Source organism: Balaenoptera acutorostrata, chromosome 13 (genome assembly GCF_949987535.1).
Source record: "Balaenoptera acutorostrata chromosome 13, mBalAcu1.1, whole genome shotgun sequence".
NCBI classification, from domain to species: Eukaryota; Metazoa; Chordata; class Mammalia; order Artiodactyla; family Balaenopteridae; genus Balaenoptera; species Balaenoptera acutorostrata.
The window spans coordinates 16,523,989-16,547,538 of NC_080076.1; the positions used below are offsets into that span (position 1 = coordinate 16,523,989).

The window sequence follows — 23,550 nt, forward strand, 5'->3', positions numbered from 1 at the left end:
CAAAATCAGTATCAGTGGCCAAGATCAAGGTGTTGGCAGGGTCACATTCTCCTTAGAAGCTCTAGGGGAGAATCTATTTCTTGTCTCTTCCAGCTTCTGGTGGCTTCGGCATTCCTTGGCTTGTGGTCGCATCACTCCAATCAACATCAGCATTTTCATATCTCTCTCTGCCCCATCTTCATATCACCATCTCCTCCACGTGTGTGTCAAATCTCCCTCTGTCCCCCTCCTATAGGGATACATGTGATTGCATTTAGGGCCCACCCAAATAATCCAAAATAATCTTCCCTTCTCAAGATCCTTAACTTAATCACATTTGCAAGTTCCCAGGGATTAGGACCTGGTAACTTGGAGGCCATTATGCAGGCTACTAGAGTCTCCTGGTCTCTCACTTCCCCTTTCCCATTGCAATCTCCTACAAGAGGGGGATTTTTCTTGCCTATTGTGATATCCCCAGCATCTAGAGCAGTGCCCAGCATAGAGCAAGCATTTAATAACTATCTTATATAAGTAAATAAATAGAGATGGACTCACAGACAAAATGTGCATTTGCACCCAACTGAATCCCAAATGATAAGATGAACCAAGATATTTACTGTGGAACAAACAAAATAGCTGTAGAATTAAGTCAGTAAAAAACCCATGTCATACAGGTAAGCCAAACACAAAAGAATGTGCCTCAGCACAAACAATACCATGTCATGAACTACGATCGGCTCCAGCCAATTAATCACATTAAATTGACATTAATTCAGATTTTATTGGTTTTATGGTTACTTTATAAATTTGTTTTGGCTTTATAAATATATGTGCTATAAACATAAAAATTTGCATCTAGGTTTATGTTTGCTAGTGTTTAGGTAAAATTAGGATTAAAATAATTTAAGCCAATACTAAGGATCCAAAAGAATTCTTATTCCTTTAGAATGGGTCCGCCTATTATTAAAGCTTGAGGACCATTGGTGTAGGTGACAGGGCATCACTGAGAAGTTTGTTTGTTTGTCTTTAATATATATTTATTTATTTATTTGGCTGTGCAGGGTCTTAGTTGCGGCATGTGGGATCTTTTTTAGCTGCGGCATGCAGGATCTTTAGTTGTGGCATGCGGGATCTAGTTCCCTGTCCAGGGATCGAAACCAGGCCCCCTGCATTGGGAGCACAGAGTCTTAACCACTGGACCACTAGGGAAGTCCCAGCACTGAGAAGTTTTAATCGAAGGAGTGACATGGTCAGAAGGTGATTCTTGCAACTCAACAAGACCAGCATGGTCTGCATTGGCAATGACTGAAGATGATGGAAAAGATGAGCTGAACCATCAAGATCCCTCCTTGTCCTGACAGTCTCAACTGAATTCGTCTTCTTCCTCAAACGTGACCACATGACCCAGCAATTCCACTACTGGGTATATATCCAGAAAACCCCAAAAACACTAATTTGGAAAGATACATGCACCCCAATATTCATAGCAGCATTATTTAAAGTTGCCAAGATATGGAAGCAACCTAAGTGCCCATCAACAGATGAATGGATAAAGAAGATGTGGTGTATATATAAAATGGAATACTACTCAGCCATAAAAAAGAATCAAATCTTGCCATTTGTGACAACATGGATGGACTTGGAGGGTATTATGCTGAGTGAAATAATTCAGACAGAGAAAGACAAATACTGTATGATATCGCCTATATGTGGAATCTAAAAAATACAACAGACTGGTGAATATAACAAAAAAGAAGCAGACTCAGATATATAGAACAAACTAGTGGTTACCAGTGGGGAGAAGGAAAGGGGGAGAGGCAAGATAGGGGTAGGGGATTAAGAGGTACAAACTATTACATATCAAATAAGCTACAAGGATATATTGTACAACACAGGGAATGTAGCCAATATTTTATAATAACTATAAATGGAGTATAACCTTTAAAAATTGTGGGGCTTCCCTGGTGGCGCAGTGGTTGAGGGTCTGCCTGCCAATGCAGGGGACACGGTTTCGAGCCCTGGTCTGGGAAGATCCCACATGCCGCAGAGCAGCTGGGCCCGTGAGCCACAGTTACTGAGCCTGCGCGTCTGGAGCCTGTGGTCCGCAACAAGTGATGCCGTGGTGGTGAGAGGCCCGCGCACCGCGATGAAGAGTGGCCCCCGCTTGCCACAACTAGAGAAAGCCCTCACACAGAAACGAGGACCCAACACAGCCATAAATAAATAAATAAAATAAATTTTTTAAAAAAATTGTGAATCACTGTATTGTACACCTGTACCTTATATAACATTGTACATCAACTATACTTCACTAAAATAAATAAATAAAATTATGAAGAAGAAAAACATGTTCTTTTATAAGTATACTTTTCTAAAGGTCATCAGGTGGACACATTTTTTAAAAATTTATCTAACCCATCACCTCCTACATTCACCTACTGATCAATCTTGGTATCTTACAGATAGTGTTGGAGATACAAACCTAGAACGTCAGTCACACCTATAATTGTGGTTGGCTAATAACAATACACCTTTGAATGATAAATTGCTCAAGAATGAGGCAGAGGGCTTATTCATCGTTTGGATTAAAAGAGGTATGTATTATACACACTCAGGTTAATGACTGATAGTATTTACTAGCTCCACTGTACTGGTAATACTGCCAATTCGTTTAATCTTCTAACTTAACCTAAGTCACTCCTCTCTAATCCTGCTGGACATTACCCAGTTTGACCCAGCAGGACTGTCACCTTAGACAGGGATACTGTGCTGTTTGTCACCACATCAGAGGTGGCCTGTACCAGGCCAGGGGGAGCAGTTGTGTATGTTCTGAGGCTCTGTCAACAGCTCAGGGCCACTGTCACCAAGTGGAGGTCATGTGATCCAAACAGCGGCCCATAAATGCAAATACATCAGTCAAGGAGAACGCAACCCGATGCCTCTTCAACGTCATTTCTCCATAGAAGGGAAAGCTTTTTAAATTGAAGTGAAAGAACAAATCCCTCAGCATTATATACTCATAAAACTCAAGAACAATTTGAACAATCAAACATCTTGGGGGTGGGCGTGGCTAGTGTACAGAAATGAAGAGCAGGGCCTGTGGGCGGTGCCCTCAGGCCTGGGCTCACTTTCTAGCTGAGTGACCTTCCCACGCTGCTTCATCTCCAGGCACCATTTTCCTCACTGAGAAACAGAGCTAATTATAGTTCTACCTGTAGCGGTGTGGCCAGTATTGCCCGAGACCACAGGGGTGAAGTTCTCTACGGGGCCTGGCGTAAGCTTGTGCTCAGTAAGCAGGACTTTATTATGTTCACTTCGTCAGGTTTCTCCAGCCACCTTTGCTGAGGTTAACGGCTTTGGCTTCACAGGAGAAAGTTTTAACTCACCCTGATCATCTCCCAGGGGTATAAAGTTGTGTTGCCTCCACCTGGCTCTAATTCCGTCATTTCAGGGCTTCTGGGCAGCGCAGGGCCAGAACCTTTGCTGGGTGATTCCCGCCAGCCTTTCTCTGTCATTTGCTGACACCTCAAGCACCTCATGCCAAATAGAGAGGAAAGGTGGAAAACGTCGGGTGACTTGAATAGACAGTTCTAATCTGGAGAAGATCCCTTTCTTTCCATTTAAGCTCTTTTTCTGCCCGACTCTGAAAGCCAGGCTCTACAGAAACAGTGTCCCCAGTCATCAGAGGGCTGAAGGGGGTGTTGCCAACTCTTCAGTCTCTACGCTCAGATGAGGAGACCGAGGCCAGGCTGGGTGTGGTCAGTACTCTTGGCCCAGCACTGGTAAGTTTTTTTTCTCATGACATTACCCCCTACCCGTTCTTTTCCAATTTCTAAACTAGCTTCATTGGAGAGGCTGCAAATTTTTCTTTCAGAGCCTGCATTTGTATATAAACCAGTGTAAACATCTAAACCAGAATATGTGAGTGGGTTTCCCCGAGTGTACAGACAGATGGATGTTTTTGAGTCACTATCAGTCATTCAGCATCAAATCAAAGTCTCTCTGGGTACATGCATTTTCACACCGTCGCCTTTAACAGGCCAGTGTGTGAGCCCGGAGCAAGTCCCGTGCTGCGTCACTGCATCCTACTTCCGTGGCCTTCCTGACGCGCGAACAATACCCAGCCCTCAGGGGCCGCCCACAGGGGCCGGTGGAGGGCACGGTGACAGCAGCGGCAACTAAGAGGCGGCAGACGCGTCACCCACCGTGTATGCCAGGCAGCCACTAGGGACAGGGTCGACAGAGAGCAAATCCACTGCAGCAGAGCCTGCACCTACGGGGAAAGGAAAGGCACCGTTCACAGCCCGTTTTGGCCACTGTGTATTTAATTCTTTTTATGCTCACTTTTTGTGTGTTATTAGTGACTTTAGGGGTCTATTTGTAAACCTCAGTCAATGACCAAATCTGACCGAATAGAAAGTTCAGATTAGTGGTCACTGGGGTGAGGGTCGGGGTGGGGTAGGGGACAGTGGGCGGTGTGGCCACGAAGAGGCAGCACAAGGGTGACCTTTGGCAGAGGAGTTCTGTACCTTGATCGTGGTGGTGATGGTTACACAAATCTACAGACGTGCTAAAGTTGCACAGAACTATACACACACACAAGCGAGTGCACATGGAACTGGTGGATCTAAGGTCTATGGATTGTGCCCATGTCGATGTCTTGGTTGTGATCACGTGCCATAGTTACCTTAACACGTTCCTGGTGGGGAAACGCAGGTCAAGGGAACACAAGATCTCCTCTACTATTTTTGCGACTTATGGTGACTCTTGAATCATTTTTAGATGAAAGTTAAAAGAAAAAAGTAATGCTCTAACCCACTCCTAACCTCCCATTCTGTTCCTTAGCCAAATAAGGCTCCTTGATTGCTTCTGCCCCCTACCATAAATGTGAGGGGCCCCAGCACACAGCCTGTACCTGGGCTGCACCTGTCACTAGGGACGTAAAATGGCAGAAGGAATGGGAGAATAGAGATGTTTCCAGCTCACAGAATAACGCCGTGAGTTAAATCCTATTACTGGGCTCAGTTCAAGATCTTAGATGTCACCTTACTTGACCTTTTTAGACCCAGACCTATCTTCCAAGGGTCTCTCTTGCTTCTCTGTTCCAGTTCTCAAGGTGCTATGATGACATCTACATCAACCTGAACTAGCATCTTATCACTCTACCATCTTGCCTCTAAAGAGAAGCTCTCCCCTCCTTGGATCTCAGGTTCCTGCCCTAGGTTCTGGCTACAGGGAACAAAGTTACTTCCTCAGAGGCTCTCCACAAGCCTCCTCTTAGCCTAGGGTCCCCTTCACTCTTACTCAGAATGCACACTGACTTACTCCTACCACATGGAATATGCCTCAGCTGCCTCCAGCTGGGACTCTGTGTTCTTATTTTCTGGCTTCTACAGTTTGTACTTGGCCTACTCACCCCATCGAAGTCATTCCTCCAGCTCTGCTTGACTTGGGTTCTAGCTCCATGCTCCCTGGTCCTGACCTGGTCCTCTGAGTGGTTCCCAAATGCCCCGTCATCATCTTAGGCTTTCCCCTCTGCTCACACCCAATTTCTCCCTGGGCACCATGAACCTGGACTCTGCTAAAGCACCTCTTGAATGGTCCTCTGTTGTAATCTACAACTGAATTGTGCATTTTCAGGGGAATATCATAACTCCAACCTATAGGAAAATACACCTGTAGCACCTGTGTATCCATTCCTTCCAATAAAGCCCTAGCTCCTGTTCCTGCTATGAGCAACACAAGATTTTCCAAGGACCAGCGTCTCATCTCTAGAACGTTTTGGTGAGGTACCCACAAGCCCTAGGCAAGCCAGGGTAGGGCCTAGCAGTGGGGCTTTGGGGTCAACATTGCCCCCTAATAATGCAAGGGAATTCTTGGCCCTTCTTCCATTGAGAAGCAAATTATCCGTCATTCATTTATGGAGTGATTTCAGAACCAGGTGCTAGAAATTCAGAGGTGAATAAGACATGTTCTGCCCTCAAGGTCTTATGGACCAACAAAAGTCATATGAAAAGGTTTTGCACAGTTCAAGGCCAAGGTAGTATTTTAACTAGATTGCCCTGTGGGTGGACTTGAGATCAAGAAGACAAGAGGCAAGAAAACTAGTAAAGAAATCCAAGTAAGAGATGAGATGAGCTTCAACAAGGTCAGTTGGAAAGGCTACGAGAGGATGGCAGGAGAAACAACCCGCGGGGCTTGGTGGGTGATCGGATGGGGAGGAGAGGGCAACGAGGAGGAGGCATCCCACCCGTCAGAGCCTTGGTACAGAGCCAGAGAAACCACTGATATGGGAAAACACACCCAGTAGGAGGGCAATGGTCATGGTTCATGGTTAGGTGGGTTGGATTTTTAATAGCACAAGCTCTTTGGTTTCCAGAGATAAGATTCTTGGTCAGATTGGACAGTTCCACCTGGGAATCAGGTCGTGAGGTGTCTAGAGGGAGGAAAGCTGTTACTTTGCCTTCCAGATGGAATTTCTTTCCTGTGGGTAATCATTCTGATTCACCATCCAATGTCATTAATCAAGCCAGAAACCTGTGTTCATCTTGGACACCTCCAGTCCCAAGCAGACCCAGTCCTTACAGTGAGGTATGGGGAAATAATATACCTTGGTTTTGAGAACGTTTGCCTCGTGGTTTTGGTGCATGAGAATGCTCAGAAAGAGGCCCACAAGGAATGGCCCAAATCAGCCGCAGGGATTCGTGTAGTACTCCAAGATATATAACACAGCTGCATTTTCACTGAAAAACACAAGGACGTAAGGCCAAAGGTTACGTTTGATCTGGACATGGAAAAAGGAATCCCTCAGATGTCCACTGGGGCAATCAGCAAACCCAAAGGAAAACTGGGTGTACATTTGTTCATTTCCTCAGTAATAATCCACAGACAGTGACCTCATGATCCTGCCTTGGGCCACAGCTGGCTTCCGAAAATTCCAAATTCCCTTGGGCCCCTCCACACTGGATCCCAAGGAAATATGACGGCTGTGTTCATTTTAAATAGTTGTTTCTGGTGGCTGGTATGCTGGGATAGCTCTAAAAATGTAGTTCCCAGAGGTGAACCTCTTCTGAAAGGAGTGAACCTCTTCATGGAAGCACTTACAAAATTCCGTTGCTTGGGCCACACCCCTAGAGATTCTGACTTAATTGGTCCAGGATGGTGCTTGCTGGAAGCATCAGTGGGATTTCAAATCTCCCCAAGTGACTCTCATTTGCATCTGGAGTTGAGACCAACTGGGCTACACAGGAGCGAGCCTCCTTTTCGGTCACCTGGCTATGCCCACAGAGGCTGATGTCATGATGAGAAGGGCATGATGCTTCCCTGGTCAAAAGGCCTGGGGTGTAGTCAGTCACTCATTCATTCATCTATTCCACTCACAATACATTTTGAGCACTTTTGTGCCAGACACGGTTCTGGGCTATTTTACATCAGGAGGTCAGTGAATGCTGCTCTGAGAAGGTGATGTATGCACAGACACCTATAGGAAGTGAAGGAGCTAGCCCTGCCAAGATCTAGATCCTAAAGGAAAAGTATTCTCCTGTGAGGGAATGGCAAGTGCAAAGGCCCTGAGGAGGGAGCATGCTGGGTGTGTGGAAGGAAGGAGGCCAGTGTGGCTGGTCCTGAGTCAGCAAGCAGGGAAGTGATAGATGAGGTAAGACAGGGATTCTGCCTTGACACCAATGGAGGAATTTGAGCAGATGACTGACAGGATCCGATTTTCATTTTCATCTCTCTGACTGCTGCCTTGAGAATAGATTAGCAGGAAATCTTACCAGTTTTTCCTGTAGAAGACACAGGGTGTTTATAAGGAAGAAGTGTTATATATACCCCCATTGGAAAGGCAAAATAGCATAGTGGGTAAGGTCCTAGGTTCAGCTCACAACTGTGTCACTTACTAGGCGTGTGACCTTGAAGAGGTAACCCCAGCTTCCTTAAATTTCAGTCTCTCCATTCCATAATAGAGATTCCAAGCGGCAGTTCGCCGCTGGAGGAGAAACGCAGTACAGCCACTTGGGGGCGCTCCTTTCCTCCGAGAAGTATTTCAATGGGCAACAGTGAGTTCCCTGTGTTTTCAGAGCAGACCCCCAGCACAAGTTGAAAGGTTCAGAAGTTTGGAAACAAACACGCAATCAACTTTCCCATCAAGGCCGAACCGTTCCCAGCCAGTTTTTCCAGGAGCCGATGTGCACAGTGCAAAGAGCCTGGCATCCATACAGCAGCCCTGCCTGGGAGGTCCTGGCCAGTCCGAGGGCAGGCGAGGGATAGAGCAGGGAGGGCTGGGAACCGCGGTTACCTTGCATCTGACGGAGCTGCCACTGGAAGGTTATAAGCCAGTGTGAGCAGAGCAGAGGCGGTGAAAGATGCCAAGAACAGCGTGGCCCCGAGGAGGACAAGGGCGTGTTGATTTCTGCAAAGAAGAAAGGACGTTCACTTTCCTTCACCGCAAAATTTGTGGACACGAAAGACTTGCAACCTTGGCCATCAGAGGCGCTTCCTGCCAGCCTGCCTTTGAGAGAGGCTGCCGTGGGCGCAGCTGTGGCCGAGTGGGGCCGGAGCTGGGCTGGAGTTAGAGAGCCTCAGTTAGCCTTTAGTCTTGACCATTTACTAGCTGCCGGGCCCTGGGCAGGACCTTGAACTTGAATTTCTTCATCTTCACCCTGAAACTTACTGTGCAGCTCAAAATGAGACCATGCCTGGGAATCTCCCTTGCCACCCATGAAGCGCTGTATGGACAGACGTGGTGGTTGATTCAAGAGAGAGGTGACTGTCAGGCACAGGTGGGACACAGTGATCCTCTGCCCACCCAAACGGAGAATCTGACAAATATCAGGGTGCAGGTAGTTCATGTGGAGGTAGGAATAAGGGATGGGGTTGGAACAGGGAAGCAGGGAAGGCCAATGCAAAGATGCAGTATCATGGTGGCCAATGCCAGAACGTTCTGTGGAGCCTTATGAAATGCAACTCAAAACTAACTGTCCTGGGGGATGAAAGAAAGAAGCATTTTCCTACTGTCTTCTATACCCCCTTGGGTCAAAGGTGGCCCCACAAAAATTAATTCCTCCACAGTCTGGGACTTTGCATGTGTAAGGCTGAGAGGGTTCCTGAAGGAGTCCCAGCTGTAGTATGTGGGCAGTTCTGGGGCAGGAAATGAGATTTCGGGACACAGGCTCAGAGCAAGGCACTGTTTGGTTGTATCTACTTGGAACTGTGAGGGTCGGGACCAGGAGGCTCTGCAGTGGTATGGAAGAATTGTCAAACATGAGTGCCAAACCAACCAGCACAACCCTGCCTTTAGCAGTCCTATTCCAGTGCTTGAAGTTGCCATGGTTCTTCACGAGGAAGGGATGAGATACCGTTTGCTTAACACCACAGTGATACAGGGAGCAAATTATTTTTATCTAGAGTGCCAATTCTAGTTTAGTGTTAATGCTTGGAATGGAAGAGGAGTCCTAGCTCAGTGGTGCAGTGATTGACTAGTAATGTCTGCCATGAGTGTGGGCAGGAGAGGTATGGCAACAATGCTGTATGTTTACCGTGCCTTTTGCCAGACCCTCCAGTTCAGTCCTCCTTGAATTATTAGAATTCTATAAGAGTGTGTTATCTGAAGGAAAAAAAGCCCTATCTTTTATACCTCTTTCCATTTAGAGGCTAAATGCAGTAGCATAGTCACAAGTTTGGGTAGTGCTGGTTTTTAGCTGAGGAATTGAAATCTACCTTCCATGACAACCTCTCGGAAAGATGCTGACATTGGGGCCAGGATGCCTCAGTCATAAGGACACTCAAGTAGGTTCCCACCAGGTCTAGAGTGGGGAGGTACTAAGAACTCACTGTCCTCGGTGGGTGGTAAACCATCCAGTCAGGCCATCCAGTAAAAACCCACATCCACCCAAGGAAATATTTGTTTAACTCCCTGGAGGACTGGAGCCCAAACCATGGCACCTCTTCTCAGGAGTCAGACAAGTCTCCACTAGCTACCACTGCTACAAAGACTCTAATAAAAGCTTCCTAATACAGACTATTAAGGGCTGGATTGTGCCCCCACACACACACACACACCCACCCACCCACATTCTAAACCCCGGGACCTCAGAGTGTGACTCTATTTGGAGATGGGGTCTTTAAGAGATACTTAAGGTGAAATGAGGTCATTGGGGTGGACCCTAATCCAATATGACTGGTGTCCTTATAAGAAGAGGAGATTCAGACACAGATACCCCAGAGGGAAGACCATGTGATGACCCAGGGAGAAGACAGCCATCTACAAGCCAAGGAGAGAGGCCTCAGAAGCAACCAACCCTTTCTCCACTAAACACCCTGACCAGCAGTCAGGGCATCCTGCTGCCAATGCACCTCGGAGAGAGCCAGGAGAGGCTTGCCCTTTCTCCTCGGCCGGGGCTTCAGGACTGGCTGAGCCACGCACCTGCCCACCTGTACCTGCAGGCACCCGCCATGTCTCCAGAGCCCTTCCAGCAGCCATAGCCCATCACAGAGGGCACTGTGCTAGCTCCCATATGTACGATCTCGCTTCCTCCTCTGGCCCTGATGTGAAGTGTATCATCTCCATCTCATAGACATGAACAATGAAGATGAGAGTCCAGCGACTTACACTGGGTCCCCCAGCTGGTAATTTATCAGTCATGATTTGAACCACATCTTCTGACTCAAGCTCACTATACCAGCAAACCACCTCTGTACCTAGTGGAAGCATGGAACGATGTTTTTTAAGTGGTCAGCCAAAAACTCTTCTACATTTTTTTTTTTTTTTTTTAATAAAATCAAGAGAATTTTATTTGTCTATAGCTTTGAGACATGGAGCAAGTCAAAAAGTCTCCAAGCCTCTGTTTTCTTATCTATATAATGAGAATGATAATAGTCTAAGTTTAGTACAGTAGCTTTGACTGAGTTGATTAGATTTAGTAACATCTTAAAATTGTGGATACAATATATATATATGAATAAATATCAGCAAGGTTAAAAACTGAAGCTAAAATCTGCAGCAACCTTGAAAATTACTTTGCCTTCAAAATATAAATATTTTTTTTCCACACACACACACTGTATTTTATTTTTACAAGAGATAAATAGACTGACACCAAGCATTGTACATGGATGACCACAATAAAAGCAACAGTGATTGCAATTACCAAACATGAAACACACTCATACTATGTCATAATATTGACATTCAGTCCAGTAATCCTCCACTGTAACAGCTCCTTTACTTTGCAGTGAAAATTGATTTGTATATTCTTTGCCTCTGAGTCCTTGTGGGATTTTTTTTTTAATTCAGACAGAAATTCACAAAAATTATACTCATCCTCATCAGTTCACTCAGTCCCATGTAATTAATTTTTTTTTCATCTTGATCTTTTGTTAGCACTTTTATGAGTTCATCAGTTTTTCATTAGAGTTCTGAAAATGCTTATTCATTCAGTTCAGCAGTACAGTCAGTTACCAGAAACCTGTACTTGTCAGAGTCTTTTCCATGAATTTCTTGAAGATGAAACCCTTTTATAGGAACATATTTGCAAAATCATCAGAGTACACCCAGAACTGTCTGTAAATGACAAAAGACTTAAAAATGACCATGGTTAAAGATCTGATGAAAGTTCATAATAATGCAGTTGACAAGAAAATTAGTTATTTCTGAGATATACATTTTAAAGTAATAACTAGGATTATTACTTATAACATTATACCAGAACATATAAGATTTTTAGAAGTTTCCTGTAATGTCTGAAATATTTATATTAACATACTTCCATACATATTTCCATACAAATACAAATATAAGATTTTTAGAAATTTCATGTAATGTCTGAAACATTTATATTAACATATTTCCATACATATTTCCATACAAATACAAATATAAGATTTTTAGAAATTTCATGTAATGTCTGAAACATTTATATTAACATATTTCCATACAAATAACCCAATGAAAGTTTAGTATTAGTTGTTTTGTTTGTTTTTTTATACTGCAGGTTCTTATTAGGCATCAGTTTTATACACATCAGTGTATACATGTCAATCCCAATCGCCCAATTCAGCACACCACCATCCCCACCTCACCGCCGTTTTCCCCCCTTGGTGTCCATATGTCCATTCTCTACATCTGCGTCTCAACTTCTGCCCTGCAAACTGACTCATCTGTACCATTTTTCTAGGTTCCACATACATGCATTAATATACGATATTTGTTTTTCTCTTTCTGACTTACTTCACTCTGTATGACAGTCTCTAGATCCATCCACGTCTCAACAAATGACTCAATTTCGTTCTTTTTATGGCTGAGTAATATTCCATTGTATATATGTACCACTACTTCTTTATCCATTCGTCTGTTGATGGGCATTTAGGTTGCTTCCATGACCTGGCTATTGTAAATAGTGCTGCAATGAACATTCGGGTGCATGTGTCTTTTTGAATTACGGTTTTCTCTGGGTATATGCCCAGTAGTGGGATTGCTGGGTCATATGGTAATTCTATTTTTAGTTTTTTAAGGAACCTCCATATTGTTCTCCATAGTGGCTGTATCAATTTACATTCCCACCAACAGTGCAAGGGGGTTCCCTTTTCTCCACACCCTCTCCAGCATTTGATGTTTGTAGATTTTCTGATGATGCCCATTCTAACAGGAGTGAGGTGATACCTCATTGTAGTTTTGATTTGCATTTCTCTAATAATTAGTGATGTTGAGCATCTTTTCATGTGCTTCGAGGCCGTCTGTATGTCTTCTTTGGAGAAATGTCTATTTAGGTCTTCTGCCCATTTTTGGATTGGGGTGTTTGTTTCTTTGATATTGAGCTGAATGAGCTGTTTATATATTTTGGAGATTAATCCTTTGTCCGTTGATTCATTTGCAAATATTTTCTCCCATTCTGAGGGTTGTCTTTTCGTCTTGTTTATGGTTTCCTTTGCTGTGCAAAAGCTTTGAAGTTTCATTAGGTCCCACTTGTTTATTTTTGTTTTTATTTCCATTACTCTAGGAGGTGGATCAAAAAAGATCTTGCTGTGATTTATGTCAAAGAGTGTTCTTCCTATGTTTTCCTCTAAGAGTTTTATAGTGTCCAGTCTTATATTTAGGTCTCTAATCCATTTTGAGTTTATTTTTGTGTATGGTGTTAGGGAGTATTCTAATTTCATTCTTTTACATGTAGCTGTCCAGTTTTCCCAGCACCACTTATTGAAGAGACTGTCTTTTCTCCATTGTATATCTTTGCCTCCTTTGTCATAGATTAGTTGACCATAGGTGCGTGGGTTAATCTCTGGGCTTTCTATCTTGTTCCATTGATCTATGTTTCTGTTTTTGTGCCGGTACCATATTGTCTTGATTACTGTAGCTTTGTAGTATAGTCTGAAGTCAGGGAGTCTGATTCCTCCAGCTCCATTTTTTTGCCTCAAGACTGCTTTGGCTTTTCGGGGTCTTTTGTGTCTCCATACAAATTTTAAGATGATTTGTTCTAGCTCCGTAAAAAATGCCATTGGTAATTTGATAGGGATTGCATTGAATCTGTAGATTGCTTTGGGTAGTATACTCATTTTCACAATGTTGATTCTTCCAATCCAAGAACATGGTATATCTCTCCATCTGTTGGTATCATCTTTAATTTCTTTCATCAGTGTCTTATAGTTTTCTGCATACAGGTCTTTTGTCTCCCTAGGTAGGTTTATTCCTAGGTATTTTATTCTTTTTGTTGCAATGGTAAATGGGAGTGTTTCCATAATTTCTCTTTCAGATTTTTCATCATTAGTGTATAGGAATGCAAGAGATTTCTGTGCATTAATTTTGTATCCTGCAACTTTACCATATTCATTAATTAGCTCTAGCAGTTTTCTGGTGGCAGTTTTAGGATTCTCTATGTATAGTATCATGTCATCCGCAAGCAGTGACAGTTTTACTTCTTCTTTTCCAATTTGTATTCCTTTTATTTCTTTTTCTTCTCTGATTGCCGTGGCTAGGACTTCCAGAACTATGTTGAAGAATAGTGGTGAGAGTGGACATCCTTGTCTCGTTCCTGATCTTAGAGGAAATGCTTTCAGTTTTTCACCATTGAGAATGATGTTTGCTCTGGGTTTGTCATATATGGCCTTTATTATGTTGAGGTAGGTTCCCTCTATGCCCACTTTCTGGAGAGTTTTTATCAGAAATGGGTGTTGAATTTTGTCAAAAGCTTTTTCTGCATCTATTGAGATGATCATATGGTTTTTATTCTTCAATTTGTTAATATGGTGTATCACATTGATTGATTTGCGTATATTGAAGAATCCTTGCATCCCTGGGATAAATCCCACTTGATCGTGGTGTATGATCCTTTTAATGTGTTGTTGGATTCTGTTTGCTAGTATTTTGTTGAGGATTTTTGCATCTATATTCATCAGTGATATTGGTCTGTAATTTTCTTTTTTTGTAGTGTCTGTCTGGTTTTGGTATCAGGGTGATGGTGGCCTCATAGAATGAGTTTGGGAGTGTTCCTTCCTCTGCAATTTTTTGGAGGAGTTTGAGAAGGATGGGTGTTAGCTCTTCTCTAAATGTTTGATAGAATTCACCTGTGAAGCCATCTGGTCCTGGACTTTTGTTTGTTGGAAGATTTTTAATCACAGTTTCAATTTCATTACTTGTGATTGGTCTGTTCATATTTTCTGTTTCTTCCTGTTTCAGTCTTGGAAGGTTATACCTTTCTAAGAATTTGTCCATTTTTTCCAGGTTGTCCATTTTATTTGCATAAAGTTGCTTGTAGTAGTCTCTTAGGATGTTTTGTATTTCTGCGGTGTCTGTTGTAACTTCTCCTTTTTCATTTCTGATTTTATTGATTTGAGTCCTCTCCCTCTTTTTCTTGATGAGTCTGGCTAATGGCTTATCAATTTTGTTTATATTCTCAAAGAACCAACTTTTAGATTTATTGATCTTTGCTATTGTTTTCTTTGTTTCTATTTCATTTATTTCTGCTCTGATCTTTATGATTTCTTTCCTTCTGCTAACTTTGGGTTTTGTTTGTTCTTTCCCTAGTTTCTTTAGGTGTAAGGTTAGATTGTTTACTTGAGATTTTTCTTGTTTCTTTAGGTAGGCTTGTATAGCTATAAACTTCCCTCTTAGAACCGCTTTTGCTGCGTCCCATAGGTTTTGGGTCGTCGTGTTTTCATTGTCATTTGTCTCTAGGTATTTTTTTATTTCCTGTTTGATTTCTTCAGTGATCTCTTGGTTATTTAGTAACGTATTGTTTAGCCTCCATGTTTTTGTCTTTTTTACGTTTTTTTCCCTGTAATTCATTTCTAATCTCATAGCGTTGTGGTCAGAAAAGATGCTTGATATGATTTCAATTTTCTTAAATTTACTGAGGCTTGATTTGTGACCCAAGATGTGATCTATCCCTGAGAGTGTTCCGTGCGCACTTGAGAAGAACGTGTAATCTGCCGTTTTTGGATGGAATGTCCTATATATATCAATTAAATCTATCTGGTCTATTGTGTCATTTAAAGCTTCTGTTTCCTTATTTATTTTCATTTTGGATGATCTGTCCATTGGTGTAAGTGAGGTGTTAAAGTCCCCCACTATTATTGTGTTACTGTCAATTTCCTCTTTTATAGCTGTTAGCAGTTGTCTTATGTATTGAGGTGCTCCTATGTTGGGTGCATATATATTTATAATTGTTATATCTTCTTCTTGGATTGATCCCTGGATCATTATGTAGTGTCCTTCCTTGTCTCTTGTAACATTCTTTATTTTCAAGTCTATTTTATCTGATATGAGTATAGCTACTCCAGCTTTCTTTTGATTTCCATTTGCATGGAATATCTTTTTCCATCCCCTCACTTTCAGTCTGTATGTGTCCCTAGGTCTGAAGTGGGTCTCTTGTAGACAGCATATATATGGGTCTTGTTTTTGTATCCATTCAGCCAGTCTATGTCTTGGTTGGGGCATTTAATCCATTCACGTTTAAGGTAATTATCGATATGTATGTTCCTATGACGATTTTCTTAATTGTTTTGGGTTTGTTTTTGTAGGTCCTTTTCTTCTCTTGTGTTTCCCACTTAGAGAAGTTCCTTTAGCATTTGTTGTAGAGCTGGTTTGGTGGTGCTGAATTCTCTTAGCTTTTGCTTGTCTGTAAAGCTTTTGATTTCTCCATCAAATCTAAATGAGATCCTTGCTGGGTAGAGTAATCTTGGTTGTAGGTTCTTCCCTTTCATCACTTTAAGTATATCATGCCACTCCCTTCTGGCTTGCAGAGTTTCTGCTGAGAAATCAGCTGTTAACCTTATGGGAGTTCCCTTGTATGTTATTTGTCTTTTTTCCCTTGCTGCTTTCAATAATTTGTCTTTGTCTTTAATTTTTGCCACTTTGATTACTATGTGTCTCGGCGTGTTTCTCCTTGGGTTTATTCTGTATGGGACTCTCTGCGCTTCCTGGACTTGGGTGGCTATTTCCTTTCCCATGTTAGGGAAGTTTTCGACTATAATCTCTTCAAATATTTTCTCTGGTCCTTTCTCTCTCTCTTCTCCTTCTGGGACCCCTATAATGCGAATGTTGTTGTGTTTAATGTTGTCCCAGAGGTCTCTTAGGCTGTCTTCATTTCTTTTCATTCTTTTTTCTTTAGTCTGTTCTGCAGCAGTGAATTCCACCATTCTGTCTTCCAGGTCACTTATCCGTTCTTCTGCCTCAGTTATTCTGCTATCGATTCCTTCTAGTGTAGTTTTCATTTCAGTTATTGTATTGGTCATCTCTGTTTGTTTGTTCTTTAATTCTTCTAGGTCTTTGTTAATCATTTCTTGCATCTTCTCAATCTTTGCCTCCATTCTTATTCCGAGGTCCTGGATCATCTTCACTATCATTATTCTGAATTCTTTTTCTGGAAGGTTGCCTATCTCCACTTCATTTAGTTGTTTTTCTGGGGTTTTTTCTTGTTCCTTCATCTGGTACATAGCCCTCTGCCTTTTCATCTTCTCTGTCTTTCTGTAACTGTCAACTCTTCTACATTTGAAGTTAGGAAGCTTCACATACTTCAGATATGCATGTAAATAGACAGATCTGCCTTTTAAAAAACTGTTCAATTCTTAGGATACATTAAAATTTGGAGGGACTTCCCTGGCAGTCCAGTGGTTAAGACTCCACACTCCCAATGCAGAGGGCATGGGTTTGATCCCTGGTTGGGGAACTAAGATCCCACGTGCCATGCAGCACCACCAAAAAAAAAAAATTGGATGCATTTTCCTTGCCCAGGATGCTTGAGTCTTTGCATGTGGCTGGAGTGGGCAACATCATGGGTCAGCCTGTGATTTAAATGTCTCCTTGCAAAGGGCATTAACAGGTAATCGTGAAACAGAGCTGGTCAACACATATTTGGAATTCAGCTCCACTGCTAGTAATCAAAGACTTACAAATTAGATGTGAAAAATAAATTTTTCTTACATACCTTAAAATAACAAGGTTTGCATTTTGGGTTTTTGTAAAATTATTAATAGTCCATATTGGCAATGGTGTAATTAGATGGCCAGAGGACTGAATATTGATACAACCTTTAAGGAAAGCAATTTGTCATCATGCTTCAAAAGCCCAAATGACTCATGCCCTTTGACCCAGTAATTCTTCTTAAGGATATGCATTCTAGAAATATCAGAGTTGGAGACAAATGGTTACCACGAAAATGTTTATGAGACTGTTATTTATAAAATTGGAAATAATCTAAGTATTTACCACTAGGGGAAGATATAGGTAAACTATAGTTCATTCATGAAATGGAATGTTATACAGACATTAAAAGTATGTTAACTTAAAAAATAAAATAGGGGCTTCCCTGGTGGCACAGTGATTGAGAATCTGCCTGCCAATGCAGGGGACACGGGTTCGAGCCCTGGTCTGGGAAGATCCCACATGCCGCAGAGCAGTTAGGCCCGTGAGCCACAACTACTGAGCCTGCGGGTCTGGAGCCTGTGCTCCGCAACAAGAGAGGCCGCGATAGTGAGAGGCCCACGCACCACGATGAAGAGCGGCCCCCGCTTGCCGCAACTAGAGAAAGCCCTCACACAGAAACGAAGACCTAACACAGCCATAAATAAATAAATAAATAAATAAAAATATAAATAAATAAATAAAAATGTAAATAAATAAAATATAAATAAAAAATATAAATATATTAATAAATAATTAATTAATTTAAAAAAATAAAATAATATAGGAAAATGCTTATATCATAAAACTATTAGAAGAAAGATCTAAAGTATATATGCAGAATCCTTTCGTGTATAAAACACTGTGCAAAATAAAAGATCAGAAGAATAAACATCAAAATATGGATAGCAAAATCACCTCTCCCTGAGTGAGGAAACAGGTCTAAAGTGATTGGTTTTTTCCCTTTTTCATCCTTAAATTTTCCAATGTTTCTTAAATTGAACATGTATTTTAACAAAAAGAATAATATATCTTTTCAAATATGGCACGGACGATCCACAAACTATAATTCTCCCGTGCATTACCGAGGCCTTAAGAGTTTTTCTAAAACTAACAAAAAAATTAAGGTGATAAACATGCAACGTGGGGAAGCAGGTACACTGATGCATTGCTTGGGACACTATAAATTACTCCACTCTTTTTGAAGAGTAATCTCACAATATGTAACAAGCACCGCAGAATTGTTCCTACCCTTTGACCTAGTAATTCCACTTGGAAATAACCCCCCAAGGAAATAAGTACAGAAGAGGAAAAAGTGGCGTGTTCAAAGACATTCGTTGGGGTGCCATTTATAATCATAAAAAATTGGAAACAATCTAGGCGCCCACCACAAAAAACGGTATATAAATCCTAAAACTGACAAGTAAGCAGGTCATGTCCAGATGCGGAAATGTTTCTAAGAACAGTGAAATGGAAAAAAAACCTGAGACTAGATATAACAGACACACTGATGATAACTCTGCAAAAATACAGACTGATTGTGTAGGACGAGGATTAGAGGAGAACTTAGAAGAAGTAAACAGTGGCGGGTTTGGTGTCCACGCTCTTCTGGAAAGTTCGTTTCCTAAATCGTAAAAGCTGCTTTGCCCAGAACTGGATACTCTCTTAACAGTCTTATGAAAGAGGCCACACGGGGAGAAACACTTGTTCCAATTAGACTCACTTTCCGTGGAAGAAGAGGATCACCGGGGTCATGAGATGGAACTGAAAGTCATTGGCAAGATACCACGTCCAGCCGTTGCACTGGAAAGAAACCAGCAAAGGTCACTTCTCTCCTTTATGTACCAGCTCTGCTCCACATCGGGTCACCTTCCTGGACCAGGGGGAGGAACTCAGTAGGCGGGTGGGCGAGATTTCCACGGGAATAGAAAGGACTTTGAGTTACAGACATTTCACATACCTCATCTCAGCTAATCGTTATAACAATCCCGGGGGAGTAGATATTATTACCATTTTACAAACTGGAGGTTCAGACAACTTTTCTCTCTTGTTGAAAACAACAATAATAGCTAATCTCCCAGGACAGTGGTGGGAACTAAATTCCATCACGTTTCACGGAGGTAAGGATTAATTATCCTTATGGTGCGCTGGAGTCAGAGGGTCGATGTTGTTCTCTCTTCCTTGCCTTCCTGCCCTCCCGCAACTCCAGGTGGAGAGAATGTGTTCATTTAGAACGGAGGCCTGGCTGCAGGCGAGCTTTTGTGGGAAACCCCAGAGGTCCCACGCCTGATTGACAGGAGATCGGCCGGCCAAAGCCACCAGGCGGTTACCTGTATTTCTAACTCAATGTGAGGCAATTCCCTCGGGCAGTTCTCTCCAGGGCTTCAGAGATAAAAGGCGCCTTGGCCTCCCCTCCCACGCCCTCGGTCCCAGGGAGACCAGACTTATCCGAGAGAAGTGACAGCTTTCCTTGTCCCACGTATGGCCCAAGCCAGTCTGACTCTGGGAAAACAGCCCAGCCTCTCCTCCTGGACCCCGTCGCAGACGTGGGTCCACCTGAAGGCAGTTAGACAGCGATGTGCACCCCGTCGAAGCTGCTGGGCACTTGGGAACTAAAGGCAGCCGTCTGGTTGGCCAGCGGTTACGCGGGCCCCGCTGTAGCGATGCTCCTTTCAGCTGTGCTTTCCAGGCGGAAGCAGTGACATGGTTTAATTACAGCTATTTCACTTCCAGTTGCTCCAGGCTCATTAGGAGGAAACTAGGGCTTTCAGGAAGCCAGGACCAACATATACAGGCGTTGTTGCTCTGTCAGATCTGGCTGGACATGGGATAGGATTCATTCTGGGGAGCGGGTGGTACCACGTTCCGTCTCATTACTGGTTCTCTGCGCGGAGGTGAAGAAAGCGTCCTTCCGCCTGGGGCGACACGGACCGGAACGGGACCGTGATGGGGCGGCAGGAGCTGCGTCCGGGGCAGGCACCGAGATGGTTGCCCCCCCAGACCCACCCCCTGCCCCCGCTCCGCTTGCACAGCAACTGCCCCGTCAGGGATGGCGCCGTAACTCCCACCCCATCCCCAGAGGCGAGTCTTCCCCCCCACAGCATCACTACTACTCCAGAGAATATGCCAGAAGAAAGCGGATCAGACTCAGGTTGGCTCTGGGAAAGTTCACCAAACCACGTGAAGGGAGACACCGGATTGCACCTCTCTGCCCTTTCACGGCCAATGACTTAAACTCACCGCATCCTGGACCGACAGGAAGTTATCTAGCAACAGCAAATACGGCCAGCACGCTTGCTGGCAGTTCTCCAGGTGGAACTCGGGCACTTCCCAGACGGGTCTCCAGGGCACAAGGGAGAACAATCTAACCGAAAAGCACGCTGAATACAGGTGAAGAGGCTGCAACCTGGCAGGAAAAAGCTGGGCGAGAGGGTGACTCTCCACAGAGGCTCCGTTCGGTCCCCTGGGTGGGCACATAGCGATGACAGATAAGATGTTCGAAAACAGATTGTACTGCGTGGGCGACCACCTCCCCACACACCCCTCAAACCTGCATACATTTGTGGGTTCAAAAGCTTTTCTTGAGCACCTGTCATGTGCTGGCGCAGGTGCTACTTATGCAAAACTACTGTTATTCACTGAGCAAGTCATACGTGTCAGCCACTGTGCTAGGAGCTTTCTAAACCTCAAAATACTCCTGTCAGGTAACTATGACCTCGATTTTACTAATGAGGAAATTATAGCTCAGAGAAGTTTGAGTCACTTGCCCCAGATGGTCCAACCACATAGCAGTACTGAGATCTGATATTGTTGCGTGTTCCTTCCACGAGGCCTCCCTAGATGAAAATCACTTTCCAGTCTCCCTTTTCTCCTCCTTCCCTTCCTCACTTTATTTCTTCTTTCCATCCCTCATACACCACCTGCTTCCAAGCAGGATTTGCAGCAGCTACAATGATGATGAATAAGGCACTAGATGTCTAGACCGGGGCTGATCAATAGAATATAATTGAAGACAAGTCGGCCACTTAGCTAACATCTTCTAGTGGCCACATTTTAAAAAGTCAAAAGTACAATTAATTTTAATAATATACTTTTTTAGCCAATATATTCAAAATATTATCATTTCAACAGATAACCAATATAAAAAAATATTGAGCTATTTTACATTATTTTTCTTTTACTGAGTCTTTGGTTAGCCGCACCATGCAGCTTGCGGGATCTCAGTCCCTGGGCCGGGGATTGAACCCAGACCACGACAGTAAGAGTGCAGTGTCCTAACCACTAGACCACCAGGGAACTCCCTTACCAAGTCTTTAAAAGCCGGTGTGTATTATACATTTGTAGTACATCTCACTGGTCCACCCGTGTCTGGTGGCCCTTATTGGACACCGTGGGAGGCACGTGCAATTCTGGCATGGATTCTGGGTAGGCCTCCATCAGAGCCCTCTTTTGTAAAGAACCTATGTAAGACTGCAAGTTTGTGCAACAAGGATAGAGCACGTGGCCCAGCAGCACCTCTGAACATCTCGGAAGGGGCGTCAGGGCCTGGGGTGGGGTATGACAGACAGGGAGGGCAGGGCTGCTGGAGGAGCAACCCCCCGCAGAGATGGGGGTCAGCACCCTGCCTCTGGTCTGCACCCAGACCCGGACCTGTGGGACTCTTCTCCTACCCACAGTGATAATATCCTTCACAGAGAGCGTCAGGTGGGCGGGAGGGTGGTGGGTACTGAGGAACAGAGCTGAAATTGCTGATCAGATTCAGAGAGAAAGGACACCAGCTATGCCAAGATGCAACTTCCCAGATCAGCTCAGGCGACAGCCACAGAGCCCTCACTGGGTCCTGGGTCCTGCCAGATGAGCCATCTGACCACACTGCTTTGCAGCTGCTCCCACAGGCCCTGGGCTCTCACCTCCCGGCCTCCCTTCCCACCATCTGTCCCCTCCATCTCCCCAGGGAGAGTAAGTCAGCGCCCTGCTCCCCTCTGAACCAGGGTTCAGGTCAGATGTCCTCAGGAGGGAGCAGGGTAGAGGCCAGTGTCCAGCCCCAGGCAGCCTCCGAGCTGGGGCCAGTGGGGGTGGGTGGAGGCTGGTGGGTGGACCGTGCCTGGGGAGGTACAGGGGAAGGAACGTGAAACATGATTTCTAGTTTTGTCTAAATTTTCCACACTGAGAAAATCATATAATTTCTCCCTTTGCTCTTCTATGGAAAAGGGGGCCGATGGTTCCTTAAATTCTTCTAAGAAGGAGGGTGATTCCTGCCTCCTAAGATTTTCTGAGAATCAAAGGAGATCAATAAGAAAACTGAAACGTGGGAAGCGTCATATAAATGTACATGCGCTTCATTTTTGTCCGAGCTTGAAGATTTAAAGTCAAAGTGGGTTTTCAAAGATTAAAAAGTGTGATACCAGCCAGTGTCACGGGGGTGTGAGAAGCAGGCCTTCTCGTACCTGGCGGGTGGGAAAGTCCATTGGAAGATATCCATCAGAACGTTAGATGCACCAAATTATGGATTCCACTTGTAGGAATTTACCCTGCAGACGTGCCCAGACAACTGCGCAAAAATGTATAGACTTTGTATCATCGTCTAAGATTGCAAAAAACTTGGAAATTACTTTCATGCCCATTCATGGGGACCGGTTAAATACGTGATGGATGGGCCACCCACATGACGTCATCCCAGGCAACCTTAAAATCAGTGAGGTGAGCCCTTGCATGCAAATAGAGAAACATGCCGGCACTAAGTCGTTGAATAAAAAAAGCCATGTGCAAAATACTGCTGCATTAAGTGTAATCCTATTCATGGGGACAGGGTAGGGGGTGGGGAAAGTACATGTAAATAATACGTGGAAAATCCCTGCAAGAATGAATTCATAAGAAACTGTTAACACAGGTGTCCTGTGGGAGGTAAGACTGGAAGGGGTGCCTTTATTTTTAGTACATGACCTCTGTTTTAGTTAGACATTATTATCAACAATTTTTTTAATCTACTGAACTAATTTTTAACATGTGGCTCCTAGTTGGAATAATCACAGAGCTGTAAGGGTCTGGAGCCTCGACTCTCCTCGTTCCCGTGAGATAACATCTGTAAGGGCTTACCCCTAGAAACTGGGTTTTTGCCTTTTCTCTAATTTGCAGTAGCCTGCACTTGGGCCCCCCTCTTCTGCCCTCTCCCCAGTCTA

At 43.7% G+C, this 23,550-nt stretch overlaps 1 protein-coding gene and 1 non-coding gene across 2 annotated transcripts in view; both read right to left on the bottom strand.

Moving 5' to 3' along the window:
- LOC103008804 (O-acyltransferase like protein) overlaps positions 1 to 23,550 on the bottom strand; it is an 82,488-nt gene that overhangs the window by 15,280 nt on the left and 43,658 nt on the right. Inside the window, 5 exon segments of the mRNA XM_057527081.1 lie at positions 4,069 to 4,252; positions 6,590 to 6,722; positions 8,276 to 8,389; positions 19,095 to 19,174; positions 20,612 to 20,777. Coding sequence (XP_057383064.1) covers positions 4,069 to 4,252; positions 6,590 to 6,722; positions 8,276 to 8,389; positions 19,095 to 19,174; positions 20,612 to 20,777 — 677 coding nt within the window.
- Positions 21,595 to 21,667, bottom strand: TRNAK-CUU (transfer RNA lysine (anticodon CUU)). The gene has a single exon. It is a non-coding gene; the product is annotated as a tRNA-Lys (tRNA).